Below are 17,813 nucleotides of genomic sequence, written 5' to 3'. Positions count from 1 at the left end.
TCCCTTCCTGGGGAACAGCATCCCAGACCTTGAGGAGACTTTGCCACAGGCAGAGGTGAGCTTCTTGCTCTATGTTTCCCTGAGACCAGACCCCAGCCCCATTGCTGGATGTTCCCTGCCTCCTTCCACTCCTTCCTTTACTCCATGCACCAGATCCACAAGCCTATTCAAATGCTTAATTAAGAGCTCAGTGGGACTGAAATGCCTCTTGCAGTATGGCCTGTGTCTGCTAAGCAACAGAGAGGCAGAGCAATCCTGCCACTGCTGAGCAAGTCCCTGCAACCCTTTGGGGTTTGCACAGCAAACAAGGTGGTTGTCCAAACGGCACTGCCCAGTGGCTCTCCCACATGGGTAGCATTTCCTGCACAACTTCCCAAGGACTGAAAAGTTGGAATTATTAATACAGACAGAAAATAAATTCCCAGACCTGAACTTTCCCCAGCAGTAGGGGCCATTAGTAAACTTCTTGGGAAATACTAAAACAGGGTTAGGATTTTAAAAAGGGAAAGCGAGGCTAGATCTTGGCTTCTCACCCCCATTACCTATAACTTCAGGCATTCTTATCAATAATGCTTGTGTGAGACAGACAAAACTGTCATTGAGGGTGTTTCAACGTTTCTGAGCTCTCTAACACACTCAGATATAAAGTGACAAAGTCTAAGAATGCTTCACACCTCTGCAGAGCTGTTAGGACTGTGCTCTCATGCATTGCTTGAGCACTGTTATGGTTTTTCGACTACTTTACCACTTTTACTACTTTTTAACTTCACTTTTTTGACTCCCCCTTTCCTCTTCCTCTGTTTTCCAAGGTCTAAGGAAATCTCAGGTAAAATGCACATTACAAAACCAAAGCCATTGTTCCTTCCTTTGTCTTGACATTTTTTCTTTCTTGATAAGTTTCCAAGTCTTTTCTGCAGTTTTTCCAGGGTGACCTCTGCCAGACACACCAGATTTATTGCCTTAATTATACCTCCGCTGTCTTCTACTTGGAAAACCTGAGACAGAGAGAAGATTTTGGCATCTACCTGAAAGTAAAGTGATGGTTTTGTTGTTGTTGTCGTTGTCTTCAGCCTTCCTGCCTTATGACAGGATTTTAATAGCGGACTAGGAAAGTTCATTGGAAGCAAAACTGTGTAGATTACATTTCACACAGATTGTTTGAACTGCAGAGGGTTCTCTCTTATCAGCTTGGTTTAGATGTTGGGTGGGACCACTGTGCCACATCAGCGGTGACATATACAAACCTCAAAACTGGAGAAGCATACGATGGCTTCCTTCTGCTTAAGGAAAGGAGTATATGATACAAGCCAAAACAAGGGGAATAAAATCCAGGAGGATGTCAGTGTTTTCATGGGTCTTGGGAGTCTGTGATGAGAGAGTGGGGTTGGTTTTGGCTGAACCTTGGCAAGAAAGCCGGGCTGCCTTCCTCACTCATGGGTATTCACTGACCCAGCATCCTGGATAGAACAGCAAGCAACCCCTCTGCAACAGCAGTGGTTTAGCTCCTCTGACAGGTTTTGCTTAACCATAGATAAAGCAAGTGTAGAAGCTGGTACCAAAATACTACCAGTAAGTGAGCATTTACCTCCCTCTAAGGCTGGAAAGAGCTATCAGTGATGTCTTTGTAAAGTTACAGCACTAGAGCAGGCTCGCTCTTTTGTGATACCGCTTCTGCCTGACCTTCAAAATTACAGGCTGAGAAAGAGAAACCTGAAGAAGTGGGATTTTGTCACAGACAGCCCAAAACTGGGAGGAGACCTCTCTGTAGCAGCCAAACTCTGCAGCTTTTAAGGCCTGGGAGTTTCACATCACTTGCTCCCTGACAAGAATTTCCTACAGTTGTGCCTAGGAAAATGGTCCCCAGTGGGAAGTAGCAGGTGACACAAAATATAAAGTGGCCCTCAAACATAACTGAGGTTTTCCTGATGAAATTAAAATGGCAGATAAATCAGAGCCCTGCTTGATCTGCTTGCATGGCCACAGCATCTGAAATGGGAAGCAGCAATGCAGAAAGAGAACCCGGAGGAGCAATGCCATTCCCCTTGTAGAGAGCCTTTACCCTGCCCTTGCTCCCACTGTGTGAGAAGTTCATCTTTAATTAGTCGCTGTCTCATTACAGTCAGTTGATGATGCAAAAAACTGTGTGCTGCCTCCCGGGCAGGGAGCAAGCTGAGGCCTAAGGCAGGTTTTCCTTTTCTTCAGCAGTGGTGTGAGCAAAACGAACAGTGCAAGAGGCTGCATCTGCCGGAGCTGCTGGTCGCTCCTTTGCATCGTCTGACACGCTATCCCCTCCTCCTTAGCAACATCTGGAAGAGGAGCACTGACGAAACAGAGAAAGGCTTTATCTGGTCACTTAAAGAGAAGGTGGAAAAGTCCATACGTAAGTAGCTAAGGTTAAAAGTCAAGTGTGCGATTAACAATTAGCAAGTTATGTGGCCGATTTGTTCGTGTCCTTTGAGTGCGAATGGGTCCGGTCTCCCTCCAGAGATGCAATGAGGATGTACATGCCTTTCTACAATCCCGAGCCCTTCCTTATTCTGTAGGAAATGATTGGTGCCACCCTTTTGCTGTCAAAGCCTCTCTGAGCAAGGTCACAGGACTCCCAAATCAGTGAGTCACTTGTATTTGCTCGGAATCCCCTGCAGTGACATGAAAACAATTAAGAGCAGATCACAAATTGGAACAAATTAAGAAAGATCTTCAAACAAAGAAGTCTTTGAGTTGGGTTTATGTCTAGGGAGGATTTGTTGGGACTAATCTTTAATAGGATAAAATTGCACTCACAAGGGGAATATTATGTCAGTGACCTTTCACTAAATGACAGGGTCCTAGCATGTAAAGCAGCTGAAGAGCTATCTCAGCTACAGATTTTCTCTAGCTATTGTGGAAAAAGAAGGTATTGGTCCAGGAATATTTTTTTTCACTGCATTTTAAGTAAATAATTTATTAATTCAGTCTTGTTCAGGAAGCTATAAATGTATCTCTAAATGTCTTACAGTCTTATAGTACATCAGCAGATAGGTTTATTCCCCAAAAGCCTCACACAGCCCTCACTGAAATAAAAAACAGGGCAATGCATCAGCAAAACACTTATCCCACCAATCTTGGCAGGGAGAGGTGTTAGGCAGTGCTTCATCCTCACCAGCAGCACACCAGGGCTTTCAGCCACCCAGCACGGTGGCTCGCTCTCTGTCACCATCCTACCCCCCCATCCTGGAGGCTGAAGGCTTGAACATCTCTTTGGGAGATGATGCAGAGAGAGAGAGTTAATGTCTTCTAGAGACAGATAAACCTGGGGCTCCTTGTTCTTGGGCAAATAGTCCAATGACAGAATTGCCATCTAAAATTTTGGGTTCTTTCTCTTCTTGCCAAGTCTTATGAGGAGTCTAGCCTAATGGCCACACAAGGGGCATGCTTTTCAGCACAGAATGGGTCCCACAGGAAAGTAAGATGGTTTTGTCGTTAGTCTGGGGTTTTCTGCTGGGAGAACAGCAGTTTTAGGTATATGGCCCCAAAATACCATGGGATATCTGGGGGATATTACTGGCAAAGAAATAGATCCTTCCAGAGCATAGATACCTCTGGGACAAGGAAACCAAAGATAGAGTAGTGACCCCTCTTTACTCACAGACAGCTGATAAAGATCTGCCTTCATTTTTTGATCAGTGAATCAGTGACATAAGGAACAGCTGTAGTCCCCAGCATTCTCCTTCTGGTGTGTGTCTGAAACCATTGCTTGAAATATCACTCAACATAAAAACTTGGAATTTAAGTTGCAGGTCCATTAAGGTTTTCCCCATAATGATCCTGAATCGGCAACAATTTAGTCCCCATATTTCACATTCTGAAGCTCCCCCATCACAATTAAATACTTCATTTACTTCTGGCACCACTTCCCCAAAATTAACTCTCATTAATTTGAACAGTCTTTCAATCAGGCTGTGTATAATGAAAAGTAATTGTTCTTCACCACCCCAAACAATTTTAAAAGGCAGGATTTTTTTTTTTTTAAGAACTTTTTAAGATTACAGTTTAATTGAGTTTTATATGATTCCCCCTGTTCCTCAGTCAGATTAGTAACATTTTCATTTAACAATGAATTTAAGAATGTTTGAATGCCTGGTTTGAAATTTTGGCTCTGCTGACCTAAGAAGAGCTTAGGCATTTTTTACAATGAGGCCAAGATTTCATCTGGGGCTTCATATATGAGGCGCTTTGGCTTCTGAAAACCAGTATTTAGCATCTAGAAATGGGACTGATTTTGCCAGCCTTGGCAGTAACTGATGTTTCACATATTTCAGGGGATCTGGAAGGTAAAGTCAAGTGGTTGGACAACTTTCAGAAGTTCAGGCAACTGCAAGAGGTCATAATTTGGCCCCAGGTCTGGGATCGTGACAAGAGGTTCTTTGTCCCAGAGGTAAGCAGTTTTTTAAAGGGCATTTTTCTTTGAGGAAGGTTTAGTTTCCTATCCATCTTTATAGCATGATAGTCACTGGGGTTGGCTCTGCTCTAAGAGGAGCTGCTCCAGCCTGAACACTGCAAACAGTGTAGCTGAACACACAATCTGTGCGAGAGCCTTGGGTGGCAGCATGGGTTGCTCTCAGATGGCATCTAAAAGAGCACAATCGTATGATCCAGGGGGACTCTCCAGTGTTTGCTTTTAGGGGAAAGAATGAAATGGGATAGATGTAAGAATTACTATCATTTTGTAAGGATACGAAGTAGAAATTATTTGCCCCTTTCACTTCTCAAACTAAGCCAAAGGAATTTCTATTTACATTTAAACAACATTACAAAAAATTACACAGCATACCTGGCAACACGGGCAACTTTCTGCTGTGGTTACCCCCGGGCCCATACAGACAGACTTTAAGCAGCTTTACGCTAATATCATCAAGCGAGTCTCAACACAGGGATTATGTCTGCTCACATGCAGAGCTGCAAAAACCATTAAACTCACTCTGGAAAAGAAAAACCCAGCTTAACATTTCAAAAGAGTAAACACATTTAAACAATAGTAGTGCTCAGTTACTAGCTGCGTGATGTATCTAGGCTGAGATAAGAGCACATGTGTGCTCAGTTTCTTTAACTGCTGGTTGCCTCCCAGTTCATTGTCAAATATGCAAAATTACCCATTCTCCCTCTCTCTCTCTTTCTCTTTTTTTGGGTCAAGTATTTGAAGCAAAGCTTAAGAGAAAACAGCAGTGAAAACATTTTGTCTTCAGCCAACAGACTTCTGCTTCACGAAGGCAGGCTAACGCTAGCAGGTAACATCCCTAAATGTCCTGGTATCAAGAGTTAGCTTAACAGAATCGTATTTTATTATGGCAGGCCCAGAATGAACCTCTGCAACAGTATTTGGGCAGGTGCAGGAAAGAAAAAGCAAATGTACAGCTTGTCTGAGACAGACTGAGGAACAGCCAAACCGCCAAAAGGATGAGTAATCTGCATTATTGTTTATAATCACATCTGGATATTCAGTCTGCCAGGTGCTGAAGAAATCAGCTTGACAGGCCAATGCCTGCCACTCAAGGGGAGCATTTTACTGTCACGTTCAAGAACGTGGCAGTGGGAACACAGGAAGTTTAGGCTGTCCCATACAAGGTGCCCCATGTGCCTGGGGACCAATGTCAATATACCTCACCTCTCTAGCACCAGATCTGTTATGTGGTTCATTGAAAATTACTGAAAATTCTAGAGGTCTTTCCTTTTTTTTATTTCATACTTTGTCTCCACTAAGACTGCTGTTTTGATGGATACCTTAGAATGGGAAGGTGTTCTCCTGCCGGGTGTCTTCCTTTTTTATGAACAGAGCCCTCACACAACATGCCATTAACTCCAGGAGTAGCACAGTGGTCGCACACAAGCGTGTTGATTTCTACAGCTCTGCTCAGAGCTGTCTGTCACCCTGGCAGAGCAGGGACTCGCATCTCTGGAGGCAAGGCTGTAGCACTAGCTTGGCGGAAAGGAGCGCAGCTCCTGCCTTCCATTTTCTTCATCACCTCCTCAGAAGCAGAGGTGAGGAGAGTAAGGACCTAACACTTTCTGTCTCCTGCCACCACTGTTACTGTTATAAAGGGAGCAGAAAAAGAGACATGTTCAATTTTTCAGTATTTTTCCTTTTCTTCCCACATGAGGAGAATTACAATAACAGAGGAGAAGGCATAATATCAGGGAGAGCAGAAGAAAAGATTGCTCCTGATGTTTAGGGGGTGGTGGGGAGAGGAGAAAGGAAGCTACCGAGTCCTCTCCTGCCAGTGCTTCTCTCTGGTTTCATTCCTCTCTGGATGAGACATCAAGCCGCAAATGAGGAGGCAAGGGTGGCCATCAGGCATCTGCATTTATTCTGCAATACGTAATTAGAAAATGGAGAAGGAGGTATGAGCGTAACTCTTACCCAGCAATACAGCCAGCTGCCTGCAATCTGGAATATAAAAGTGCCTGGCATTTGGCCACTTGTCTGAATGAAATATCTTTCAAGACAAAAATGAAATCACAAGTCAAGTATAATGCTGCACAGCAGAAACACATCCTAAAGTCACAATTCTGAACAGACACAAACACAAGTTTGCAGATTAGCTGAATTGTGCTTATTTGAATGAAATTGAGATCACCAACACCACAACTGTGTGGTTTTTTTGGATAATCCTGTAATTGGAGCAGCTGAAAAAAGTGAGTTTGTTCAAATGTAGGGAGAGAAGGCTCAGGGAAGACATTATGGTTGTCCTCAACTGCCTAATGGCTGGTTTAAGGCAGATGGAGCTAAAGGGCGAGACATAACAATTGCAAGTTTGGAATACCTTATTAACAATTAGGGTGGTTGGACACTGGTACAGGGGACCAGAGAGGTTGCAGAGTCTCCTTTCTTGGACATATTCAAAACTTGGTCTGCTTGGAGTAGTGGTTTGGACCAGAGACCTCTAGAGATTCATTCCAACTAATGATATTCAATGACTCTGTGAACGCAGTATAAATCAAAGAAACAGAAAAGTTTTTCCACAGCAGTAGACAGAGTATACAACAAATAATTCTTTCATGTGTAACACCCACAAAAGCCTACTGCTACACAAGAGATGCTGTGGAGAAACCTCTACCAACCTCTACCAACTTTTCATAGAAACTTAGAGAAGGGTAGTTTTTATAAGACATCTAATACACATTAACTTGCTTGTTTCTAGTCTTCTAGCTTCTGTATTCTCCGTGCAGCTCGCTGATCCATGACCTAATTTGAGTTTTAATTTTCAGTAGCTACTGATGTTGCTTTGTGCAACATTAATGAAAGAAGAAGTTTTCAAACCAAATCTTTCAGAACCAAACACCCCAGAAAGTATTTTAGGATCCTGCAAGATTGCCTGGAAGCAACAGTTCTGACCAACCCCAGTTGCTGTGAAGAGCAGCTCGGCATTTCATGCCTGCTTTTCACACCCAGAGATGCCCTATTGGTACAGAGTAGCCAGAGGACAGATTCTAAAGAATAAAGCCTGCAGAGAAAGGAGGTGATTTTGGAAATGAAATAAAGTTGGGACCAAAAAGGGAAATGAAAGAAAGATTTGTGGAAAGGGATAGAAAAACGATAAACAAGGAAGAGGTCAAAAGACCAAGCTCTGCAAATCCAGTAGAGTCCAGATTTCCTGCAGTAAGTTGCTTAAAAAATTACTCTTGGTTTTGTTAAATTGTATTATTTATTACAATAATACTTGAGTTTTCAACTTGGAGATCAACCTGAAAGACTTAGAAGTATTCTTACAGACATTTGTTGTTATATTCCGCACATCCTCATGACCTCCAAGCTAGGAAGAGAAGATAAGCCAACACTATTCAGTGTAGTTTTTGAAAGGCTTTTGTGATGCTATCAATTAACATTTCATCACTGCAAAAGCCTGTGAAGAGGGCAGCATATCACTATTTAAAGGTACCAGCAAAAGGTGGCGCTTCCCTGTTTCTTTATCTCTGCCACTTTCAGAAGGTTCACTGTTTACCCAGTAGGATTTTCTGATTTATAGCAAGCTGATTGTTGTACTTGTAGGTACTCCAGGTGATCCAGGCCACTTTTCCTGGCAGACAAGTAGGGTTATTTTTCCATAATGAAGTAGCTGCTACAAGGTACAAATATTAGTAGGCAAAATCATCAAAAGGCATACAATTTTTTAAGTGCTGCCTTTGAGAGCGCAGACTGGGAGATGAGTAATTCTGTATTATGTTGGAAACCATGCTTCTTTGTTAAAAGCATTTTGTAAGATGCAGTGATTCATAGATGTGCCTCATCTTAGAAGTAGCAATTCCTTAAAATAATCACACCAAATTGACTTTTTTGTTTTCCTCCTCAGAAAGCACGAGACTCCTTGACGTCTACCTCTTCCTATTCAATGATTTCCTATTAATTACCAAAATAAAACGTATCAAAAAGGTAATAATAGACAGATATACGTGGTTGCAGCTGTTATGTTTTTTAGCTTGGTAAATATTTTGAATGTACTTTGGAAAATTAATCTGACGATAAAAATACCAGGTGACTAATCAGCATGAAGGACAGGTGATACTTTCTAATGCTAATAACAACCCATAACACTGATTCAAAACCCTGTTTCTGGGCTCTGTATGTTAGAGGAACATTATGACAGGCAGAATTTACATTACAAGACCGTAGTATTTTCCTGGTGTTGTTCTGATGTACTGGAGTCCTAAACGTCAGAAAAGTTTCAAGAATGTAAGATCTTTTCTAATGCTCCTCTCATGACTCAGTCCAGCAACCAAAGAAATTTTTATCCGAGAGATATCGGAACTGTTGGAAAGAAGGAAAAAAAGGGAAAAAAAACCCATAACAAACCAAACCAAAACCACAAACAGGGAAATGCTAAAATAGATGGAAAGCTGGATTTATTCTCAGTTCCAACGCTGCCTGTTGCATATGGCCTCTCTTCATCTTGCTTTCGCCTAGTTTAAACTGGAGATTATGACTCCTCTTAAGAAAGTTATTATTGATGAAAGATGCTAGATAGGGAGTTCTATAGATGAAAATTCTCTGTATTTAGCCACCTAAAAAAGGCACTGAAATTCCTAAAGCTTCAATGTAGGAGTATATCTAGCTAATTAAGTTTATGAAGCTGATCTAAATTAAGGCTAGGTGGACCTGTGCTAGATCTCAAGTTTTTGTCTGATTTAAAGACTTCTTGGCTTTTTTTTTTTTAAAGAAGCAGATGTTCTGCTTTTGGAGGAGATAGAGAAAGCACGCAGTGAGAGGCTCTAGACCAGCAGCACCATGCCTTAGCAGTGGGGGGATGAAGGTAGCAGGGATTCAAAGGGACCTAGTGCCCTTAGGCAAGTCTCTTCAATGGTTGCCTCACACACATGTGGTGGTGAATCTTCTGTGAAGAGCTACAGCCCATCTGGAGCCCCAGCAGTTCTGTGTTCCGCATGTATGCAAGGGGAGGTAGGGAAATACACATCCAAGGAACTAAGAAAAAGTCCTGCTATTAAAAGAAGGGGGGAGGGGTGGGATGAGTAATTCTGTATTATGTTGGAAACCATGCTTCTTTGTTAAAAGCATTTTGTAAGATGCAGTGATTCATAGATGTGCCTCATCTTAGAAGTAGCAATTCCTTAAAATAATCACACCAAATTGACTTTTTTGTTTTCCTCCTCAGAAAGCACGAGACTCCTTGACGTCTACCTCTTCCTATTCAATGATTTCCTATTAATTACCAAAATAAAACGTATCAAAAAGGTAATAATAGACAGATATACGTGGTTGCAGCTGTTATGTTTTTTAGCTTGGTAAATATTTTGAATGTACTTTGGAAAATTAATCTGACGATAAAAATACCAGGTGACTAATCAGCATGAAGGACAGGTGATACTTTCTAATGCTAATAACAACCCATAACACTGATTCAAAACCCTGTTTCTGGGCTCTGTATGTTAGAGGAACATTATGACAGGCAGAATTTACATTACAAGACCGTAGTATTTTCCTGGTGTTGTTCTGATGTACTGGAGTCCTAAACGTCAGAAAAGTTTCAAGAATGTAAGATCTTTTCTAATGCTCCTCTCATGACTCAGTCCAGCAACCAAAGAAATTTTTATCCGAGAGATATCGGAACTGTTGGAAAGAAGGAAAAAAAGGGAAAAAAAACCCATAACAAACCAAACCAAAACCACAAACAGGGAAATGCTAAAATAGATGGAAAGCTGGATTTATTCTCAGTTCCAACGCTGCCTGTTGCATATGGCCTCTCTTCATCTTGCTTTCGCCTAGTTTAAACTGGAGATTATGACTCCTCTTAAGAAAGTTATTATTGATGAAAGATGCTAGATAGGGAGTTCTATAGATGAAAATTCTCTGTATTTAGCCACCTAAAAAAGGCACTGAAATTCCTAAAGCTTCAATGTAGGAGTATATCTAGCTAATTAAGTTTATGAAGCTGATCTAAATTAAGGCTAGGTGGACCTGTGCTAGATCTCAAGTTTTTGTCTGATTTAAAGACTTCTTGGCTTTTTTTTTTTTAAAGAAGCAGATGTTCTGCTTTTGGAGGAGATAGAGAAAGCACGCAGTGAGAGGCTCTAGACCAGCAGCACCATGCCTTAGCAGTGGGGGGATGAAGGTAGCAGGGATTCAAAGGGACCTAGTGCCCTTAGGCAAGTCTCTTCAATGGTTGCCTCACACACATGTGGTGGTGAATCTTCTGTGAAGAGCTACAGCCCATCTGGAGCCCCAGCAGTTCTGTGTTCCGCATGTATGCAAGGGGAGGTAGGGAAATACACATCCAAGGAACTAAGAAAAAGTCCTGCTATTAAAAGAAGGGGGGAGGGGTGGGAAAAAGGGGAGATAAAAAAGACCTTTGAACACTTGTGTTTCTACTGTGGTTTATTCGTACATGGTGTGATCTTGCAAGAGAACTCCAGGTACCGATGAGTTCTTCTGAGGTTCCTCAGGCAAACAAGTTGTCTGAGTACCTTTGATAAGAGAAATCACATAATTTAGAGCTGTTTAGTGCCTATAATTCATGAGCAGATGGCAGACAACCAGCTAACCAATTTAATTTTCTATTCCCAGAAATATGGGGGCTCAGACACTGGCTTAATCCCTGTCAGTCCATCCCTCACTCCCGAGCTGCAGTCCTTCATAAGAGAGGGTGCGTTTTGCATAGTCCTAGACCAGCCCATCCCACTAGACAGGCTGATACTGAAAAACGTTGACTCAGTCCACGTTACAGGTACGTGTCCACGTTACAGGTATGTACCCACATGCATTTGAATGTCTTCATAAATAGCACCTCAATGTACTGCGTACATGGCAGTGTAAGGATACAGACAGTTTGCCCACAAATCACCCCCAGATGCCTCTAGTGCAAACGCTGGTGCCTAGGCACTGTTTGGCTTCACAGCTCTGCTCCTACTGCAAGGCATGACTTGCTAACACAGACATGGCACCATGAGTACCACCAGCTACAGGGAGGATGGAAATCACCCCATCAATGCTTCCTTGCTCACGGATGTCCAAATGCATCACCAGGGAAAACTGCCCCAATAACATCTGCTGCTGCAGATGTCCTTGGGGGAGGAGGGGAGGAGGACTGACCTCCACAGAGAGTGACCAGCCTAACCCTGCCAAAACAACATCCTTAGAGTCACCAAATCAGAGCTTGGGTGAAGGAGCAGGCATGAAAAACTCACAACTCCCCTTGGTCTGAGCCGTTCATGCAGGCTCTCACACACCTCAGTCCAACAGTGCCCAGAACCCAGGAGCCTCCTGTATCAAAGGGATATAAGAGAAATGGCCCGTCAGCCATCCTAATCCTAAAGACTGGGAGGAAAATCTCAGGGAGATAGAGTGCTCCGTAGGAAATCAATAGGTAGGGAAAATAAACCTAAAGCCTATAAATTGTATGATAACTTTGAAATATATTCACCCAGAGCAATTAACATTCAGCATCAATGGTGACAGAAAATAAAAGTAGGCAATAAAAGCCAAATGACTAAATATGAGATAAGGGGATGAACACAGAGAATAACCTTTTTTTAAAATATACTCCAGGCACTGTCTGTCTGCCTAACAAGTCCCTAACAACCAAGCAGAAATGAAATAAACACGCAGCCATCTCTCACCCACGGGGTGGAGGGGAGGGCAGCCCCATGTTCCTGCCTAAGTCCAGACTAGATGCAAGGTCAACAGCTTCTGGGTGCTGGAGAAGTCGGTGCAGCCACCCTCTGGTTTGCTCACACAAAATTGGGCATAAAATCCATCATGAAGATGGGAATAAGATTTGTTGGGGTTTTTTTCCCAGTCCGGCATTTCCTACATTCAGAGATTTCTAACCAGGGTCTTTCTATCCCTGTGATCCAGCTGCAACCAGCAGAAAAGACAAAGTTTCCTCCTGCAGCCCAGGCTCTGGCTGCCGATTATGACCCTCCATTGTACTTTGGACCTCATTGTTTGACTCCTCTCCCATGTATACCTACCAACTGTATTAAAGCTGTAGCTATGGCAGTTTCCATTACTTCCCTGTAGTCTCGGAAGCCCCATCCTAATACAGGACCCCTTGGAATAGGGTACAATAAAAATAGTGAGAAAAATAATTATAGGGAGCTTGCAGTTCAGATTTCCATCATTTGTGCAAAACAACAAGCAGAAGTTTCAGTGTCAATGGAAAATGTCCCTTGGGGGGGGAAGAGAGGGGGAAGATTAAAAGAAAAGATTAAATATTGTCAGAAATGTGTGACCTTGGGGAATGCTGCCAATTTATTTGCAGTCTCAAGGAGACTTTTACTACTGGTGGCAGTAAAAGATTAGTTAGCATGTTCTCAGAAAGTGCAGCGTGTGACTTCTAGTGATCCATCACATTAATCAAAATGAAACCCTGATTTTTGATTTAACAATTACTTTTGCATACATTTGTTTGCTGAGGGTTGATCTCACTTTGGAAATAAAAGTACCGCAACACAAGGACAAGAAAAGAACCATATATTGCAATATCATAGAAATATCCCTTTGGCAGCAGGCAGGCGGCTGATAATTAAGCAGGATAATTCTAGCCTGCTATGTATCAGGGAAGGGATAACAGATATAATGGTGTGCTCATAACACACCATTATACTATTATACATTATACTATTATATGCTACTCTAAAAGCAGAAATATCTGCAAATGCCAGGACCTTGTACAAGAGATTTAACTTTACATGTAAGTATAATAATAGGAACCCATCTCTGAAGATCCCAAGTAGCAACATACTTTCTGATTATGAGATCACTTTCCTTTTAACATTCTGCTTTGGATTTAATCTGTGCAATAGCTTATTATTGTTCCACTAATAATGCTTTACACTAAGTTTGAAGACCCACTGGTAATCTTTACAGCCACAGAATTTCTTTTAGAAAACATTACCGGGAGCCTGATGCTGAGCATTGCCCAAAAAATTCATTTTTAGAACTGTAAATTTGTATTTCCAATTGACCACAGAGAGACAGAAAGCACGAATTCTGAAATATACCCCCTCTGCTGCCACAAATTTCTGCTGCTGACTGATTTGCTGCAGTAATTTAACCAGTCTGTGCTCCACTTTCCTTTTCGATAAAAGTAGGATTACAGGACACTTTATCTTCCAGAAACATTTTGAGGTCTGACTGTAGAGCACTTGGAAATGCTTGAACAAGAAGCATTACACGGCAGCAAGACATTCTACATAGTACAGGGCTTTGGAGCAAACTGTATGAACTAGATAAGTTAACTGCATCAGACTCAGAAAAGCGCTGCCTTGCCTTGGCAGCTCGAGCGCTGGGCTCTCCTTGGGCTGCGTGGGCTCAGGAGCAGGGCTCTGCTTAGGGCCACTGCTCACAGGGAAGCAATCCCACCCCTTGCTCACCATCGATTAGTTGACAACAACGTCAACTCCAGCTTAAAAAAAGCAATGCCACGTGAATGCAGTGCATTCTGTGCCTTCCTCTCTACAACCAGCCCACCCAAGGATTTTGGCTACTTGAAGATGCTTTCCCCTCCTCTTCCCCCAACCTCGCTTTGTAGCAAACTTAAGCCGCCACTTCACTCCAGACGTGTGACATTGGTTCTAACTTGTTCCCTTGCAGGGAAACCTGCCCCATAACACCCAGAGTCACCAATTAACTTCTGCAGAAGTTTGGCAGGAACCAAAGGGCAAGGCCCTGCGAGACACTACTGCCGGCAGCCAACCAGTGGCACTGACCCATGCACACATCCCAGGGAGAGCCCAAACCCACCATCAGCCCAAGCGTAGCCCTACATAGCAGCCATCGTGCAGACTTGTTTGAATCCAAATAAAGAACGGAGCCTTTCTCTTACATTTTTGATATTTGTTTTTCTCTAACTTCGGTTACGATTTAGTCCATTTTGGATGGGATCTTCTCTTAATGATCCTCAGCTAGATTCAAAAGCACCTTAGCTGCACAACGATAAAGGAATTAAAAATAAAACAACTGCAAGCAGAATTAACTTCTTGAAATAACAAAGCTTCCCGTACAGCAAAAACCTAACCCTATCAGGGTCCACTGCCCTATTAAGAATCAGAAAAGATTATTACATATATCATTTATTCAATCATAGCCAGACAATGTGGTATAAAATGAGACTGACAGCTGCATGAGGAAATTTATATCATTTTTCCATATTTTTCCTCCCACAGTTTTCAGCCTGCGAAATGCTTTCCTAATACAGCATGAAAATAGGTATCGGCAGTGCATAGCAGTCTTCTTGCTACAAGCTCAGACAGAGACTGCCAAGGTAAGTAGCAGTACCATACCTTTATTTTTCTTCTCTGATTACACAACTACACTTTTCCTAAAGGAAGATCTCAGCCTAAAAGTGGCCGTGCTGTGCTAAGAATCTATTACAGTTGTGACATTGACCAAAACCAAAACAAAATAACACCCCAGTGCTCTGGCTCACACATTTGTTACAGAATATTTGCTGTTGAACACGTACCAATTTTATACCAGGGTTGATAGCAGGTCGTGTTCTTGTTGAAAAACATTGTAATTTCTGATTGCTAAAAAAACCCAAAAGCCACCTCTACTGTCGCAGAAATTAAGACCATCAGCCCCTCTGGAGAAGTCAACACCAAAACAAATCCTCCCCTCCCCAACTTACATGCAGTAGTACTCAGATCACAAAACTGTATCACGCTCATCTATGCGCGACACACATCTTGCAATTTCAGATTGAACAGATGGTATGATTAATTCCACTGTTATATAAATTTACCCCTCATTTTCACACCACATCACGTTTCTAGTAACAGCGCTGCATATAACATCTGAAAGTGTGGTAGGCACTTCACAGAAGTATTTTTTTTTCCTCCTGTAAATTTAATTTCATTCCCTAATGCTAATGCACAGAAATTTAACTACCACTAATACTAATTCTTAAAAGCAAAACACAGTAGACAGACTTTTTTCAGATGAAAATTCACAAGTGAATTCTTTCCGTTTCAAAGTCACTGGTTGGTACTCAGAAGAAGTATCTACTATAGACATCTACTCAAGAAGTTGTTACCTTCTCCTGTTATTGAAACATTACCTTTGCCTTCCAAAGCTGTCCTCACACCAATGTCTCCCAAGTCCAGTTTATCAAAGGAAAAAATGCTGCAGTGAAAGTTTCCTTTCACTTGGATGTGGAGGCATTACTGCATTTGTAGAATTTGGGTGCTCTGGGCCCTAGAAAAGGTAGACTTTCCAGCACCGGTCGAATGAAGTCAACTACCTTATTTCAGCCCCCAGGAAGCCCAATCTCAGCATGGTCAATATTTGCTAGCCAACATGAGCTCATGGGTTTAGCTGACAAGATCCTGCAAGGCAAAACAGAAGATGATCTGGATAAGATTAATACTGGTGAGGACCATCAGAGCAGGGCCTCAAGCTAGCTAAGCTGTATCAAAAGAAGCTGTACACGTATTCCCACTGACTCATCCCAGTCAGAGGGTTGTCACGCTGTGAGCTACTTCTTGTACCTCCTGATTTTTTGTGATGTGCCTGTCTCAGCTCCTGGCTCCCTTGCAAGGTCTGGGCTCACCCTGCCCGCCTGCCTCTCATTGCCACACTGAGTTCTACTGCCTGCATGGGGAGCACATGAAATCCACTGAACAGCGGTGCAGTGAAACCCGTGTCCCATTCCCACCTCTCAGAGACTCAATACTCAGCAGACAGGTGAAAACATATGTCCTGGTTTGCCCAAACCATGACAACACAGGCCTGAACCACACTGCTGTTGCTCATCCCACCCATATCACTGTCCTGCCCTCTGTTCTCTTCCCCCCTGCCCCTACTCTCCTCCCTCGGCCTTGAAAAGCTCAACAGTTTAAATCCTGCCTCCTATGGGTTCATGACTGCTTGACAAACATCTGTGTTACCACCACCACTCTGCACAGCAGGCACTCTTCCATCAGCAGCTCCAGGGGGGACAGAGCAACCACCCCATGCTGAAGCTGGGCTCTGCCCGGCACATGCAGCCTCTTCTCATGTCCCCTGCAGGGGCTCCTTAGACCTGTAGGTCATCCAATTTATCTCTTCAGCTTTCTAGTTTTCAAAGCGATGTCTTTAACTTATTCAGGGTATAGACACACAGAAGAAACAACCAGATGGGTCAATAAGAAAACTGATGAATCCCAGCATAGCATGAAGTAGAACAGGCTGCCCCTTCTCATGCGTTTCTACTCTTTGCATCAAAGCTCAGTGTCTCTACATGCCTTACAGCAGGGAGAGCAGCTCCTGACCAGGCAAAATAAAAACCCTGGGGTGGGAGAAGCACAGCTAGACCTTAAGCTTCTATTGCTGCCAACTAATTTGTAATGTCTAATCATAGCAATTCAGAGACAACTCAGCTTCCACGCCACAGACCATCTGGACTAGCACAGAGAGAAGGAAGTTACGTATTTTAAATCCATCTCTCCAGCCATCACCCCCTGCCCCCATACCTGGATGACAGCAGATAGGGGGCTGACTGCTATCAGCGTGATGCTAGAAACTGAAATTCAAGTAGCAGCACATGACAGATCTCAGAGGAGGACAGAACTTGTGATGCTGATACCACTGGGGCTGTCTTAATGAGACAACAGGGAGCCCAAACTGCAGGGACAGCATTAAATATTACACAAAGCCAGGTAAAAATAGCCTGCAACAAACTTCACCATTACAAAGAATCAGAGCATTAAAATCCTCCCTTCCAACCAAAAAGGAAACCTCCACTTGAAATCCCCGGCCCCAGACACAGACTCCAACATAGTGGCCTGAACAACTGGGAGAATCTTGGTACTGGGATAATTCGTGTTCACTTCAAGAATTATGAGCATGGGCCTGAAGAAAGGCTAAATAAAACTAACGGCTCTGGGTGTTTAGGTATCTGAATTATCGGAACTTTTTTTGATTGTCTTGGTTTACAAATTATTTTTTCATGTAACAGAAAACATGGATTTCACAGATAGAAACGGCAATCTCCAATTACACCACGCAACACGAAACCAAGAAAAGCACTGCTTTCTGCTTCCCAGCTGAATCCTCTGAAATTTGATGTCAGCACAGCACTGAAAGAGCCAGTAGAAGACTATTGTGGTGATAATGCAGTTATTTCTTCCAGCGTGCCTTAAGTTTCTGAAGCTAACAGATTTCTGACTTCTCTAGACAGTTTTGGAGTTTTGACTACGGGATGTAGGCATAAACTGGAGAGGGAAAATGAGACATGCAATAAATGTATCATTCTTAGATGTTCCTTTGCTTCAGCTAGGGGAAGGCTCTTACCATCCAGGGAAGCTTTCACACAGCTTGTCACTCCCTAGAAAGTGGGACAGGG

General features: G+C 42.7%; 1 protein-coding gene across 1 annotated transcript in view; it reads left to right on the top strand.

Annotated features, from left to right (window-relative positions):
• PLEKHG7 (pleckstrin homology and RhoGEF domain containing G7) overlaps window positions 1-17,534 on the top strand; it is a 34,008-nt gene extending 16,474 nt beyond the window's left edge. The window contains exons 6-13 of the mRNA XM_014963304.1: window positions 918-1,031; window positions 2,206-2,380; window positions 4,302-4,417; window positions 5,174-5,267; window positions 8,328-8,407; window positions 11,054-11,213; window positions 14,656-14,753; window positions 17,427-17,534. Coding sequence (XP_014818790.1) covers window positions 918-1,031; window positions 2,206-2,380; window positions 4,302-4,417; window positions 5,174-5,267; window positions 8,328-8,407; window positions 11,054-11,213; window positions 14,656-14,753; window positions 17,427-17,534 — 945 coding nt within the window. The remainder of the gene's footprint in view (window positions 1-917; window positions 1,032-2,205; window positions 2,381-4,301; window positions 4,418-5,173; window positions 5,268-8,327; window positions 8,408-11,053; window positions 11,214-14,655; window positions 14,754-17,426) is intronic.
• The last annotated feature ends 279 nt before the right edge of the window (window positions 17,535-17,813 follow it).

The sequence above is a fragment of the Calidris pugnax genome, unplaced genomic scaffold (assembly GCF_001431845.1).
Source record: "Calidris pugnax isolate Ruff unplaced genomic scaffold, ASM143184v1 scaffold44, whole genome shotgun sequence".
Taxonomy (NCBI): Eukaryota; Metazoa; Chordata; class Aves; order Charadriiformes; family Scolopacidae; genus Calidris; species Calidris pugnax.
Note: the sequence above shows the minus strand (reverse complement) of the source record. Positions and strands in the feature narration are given on the sequence as shown.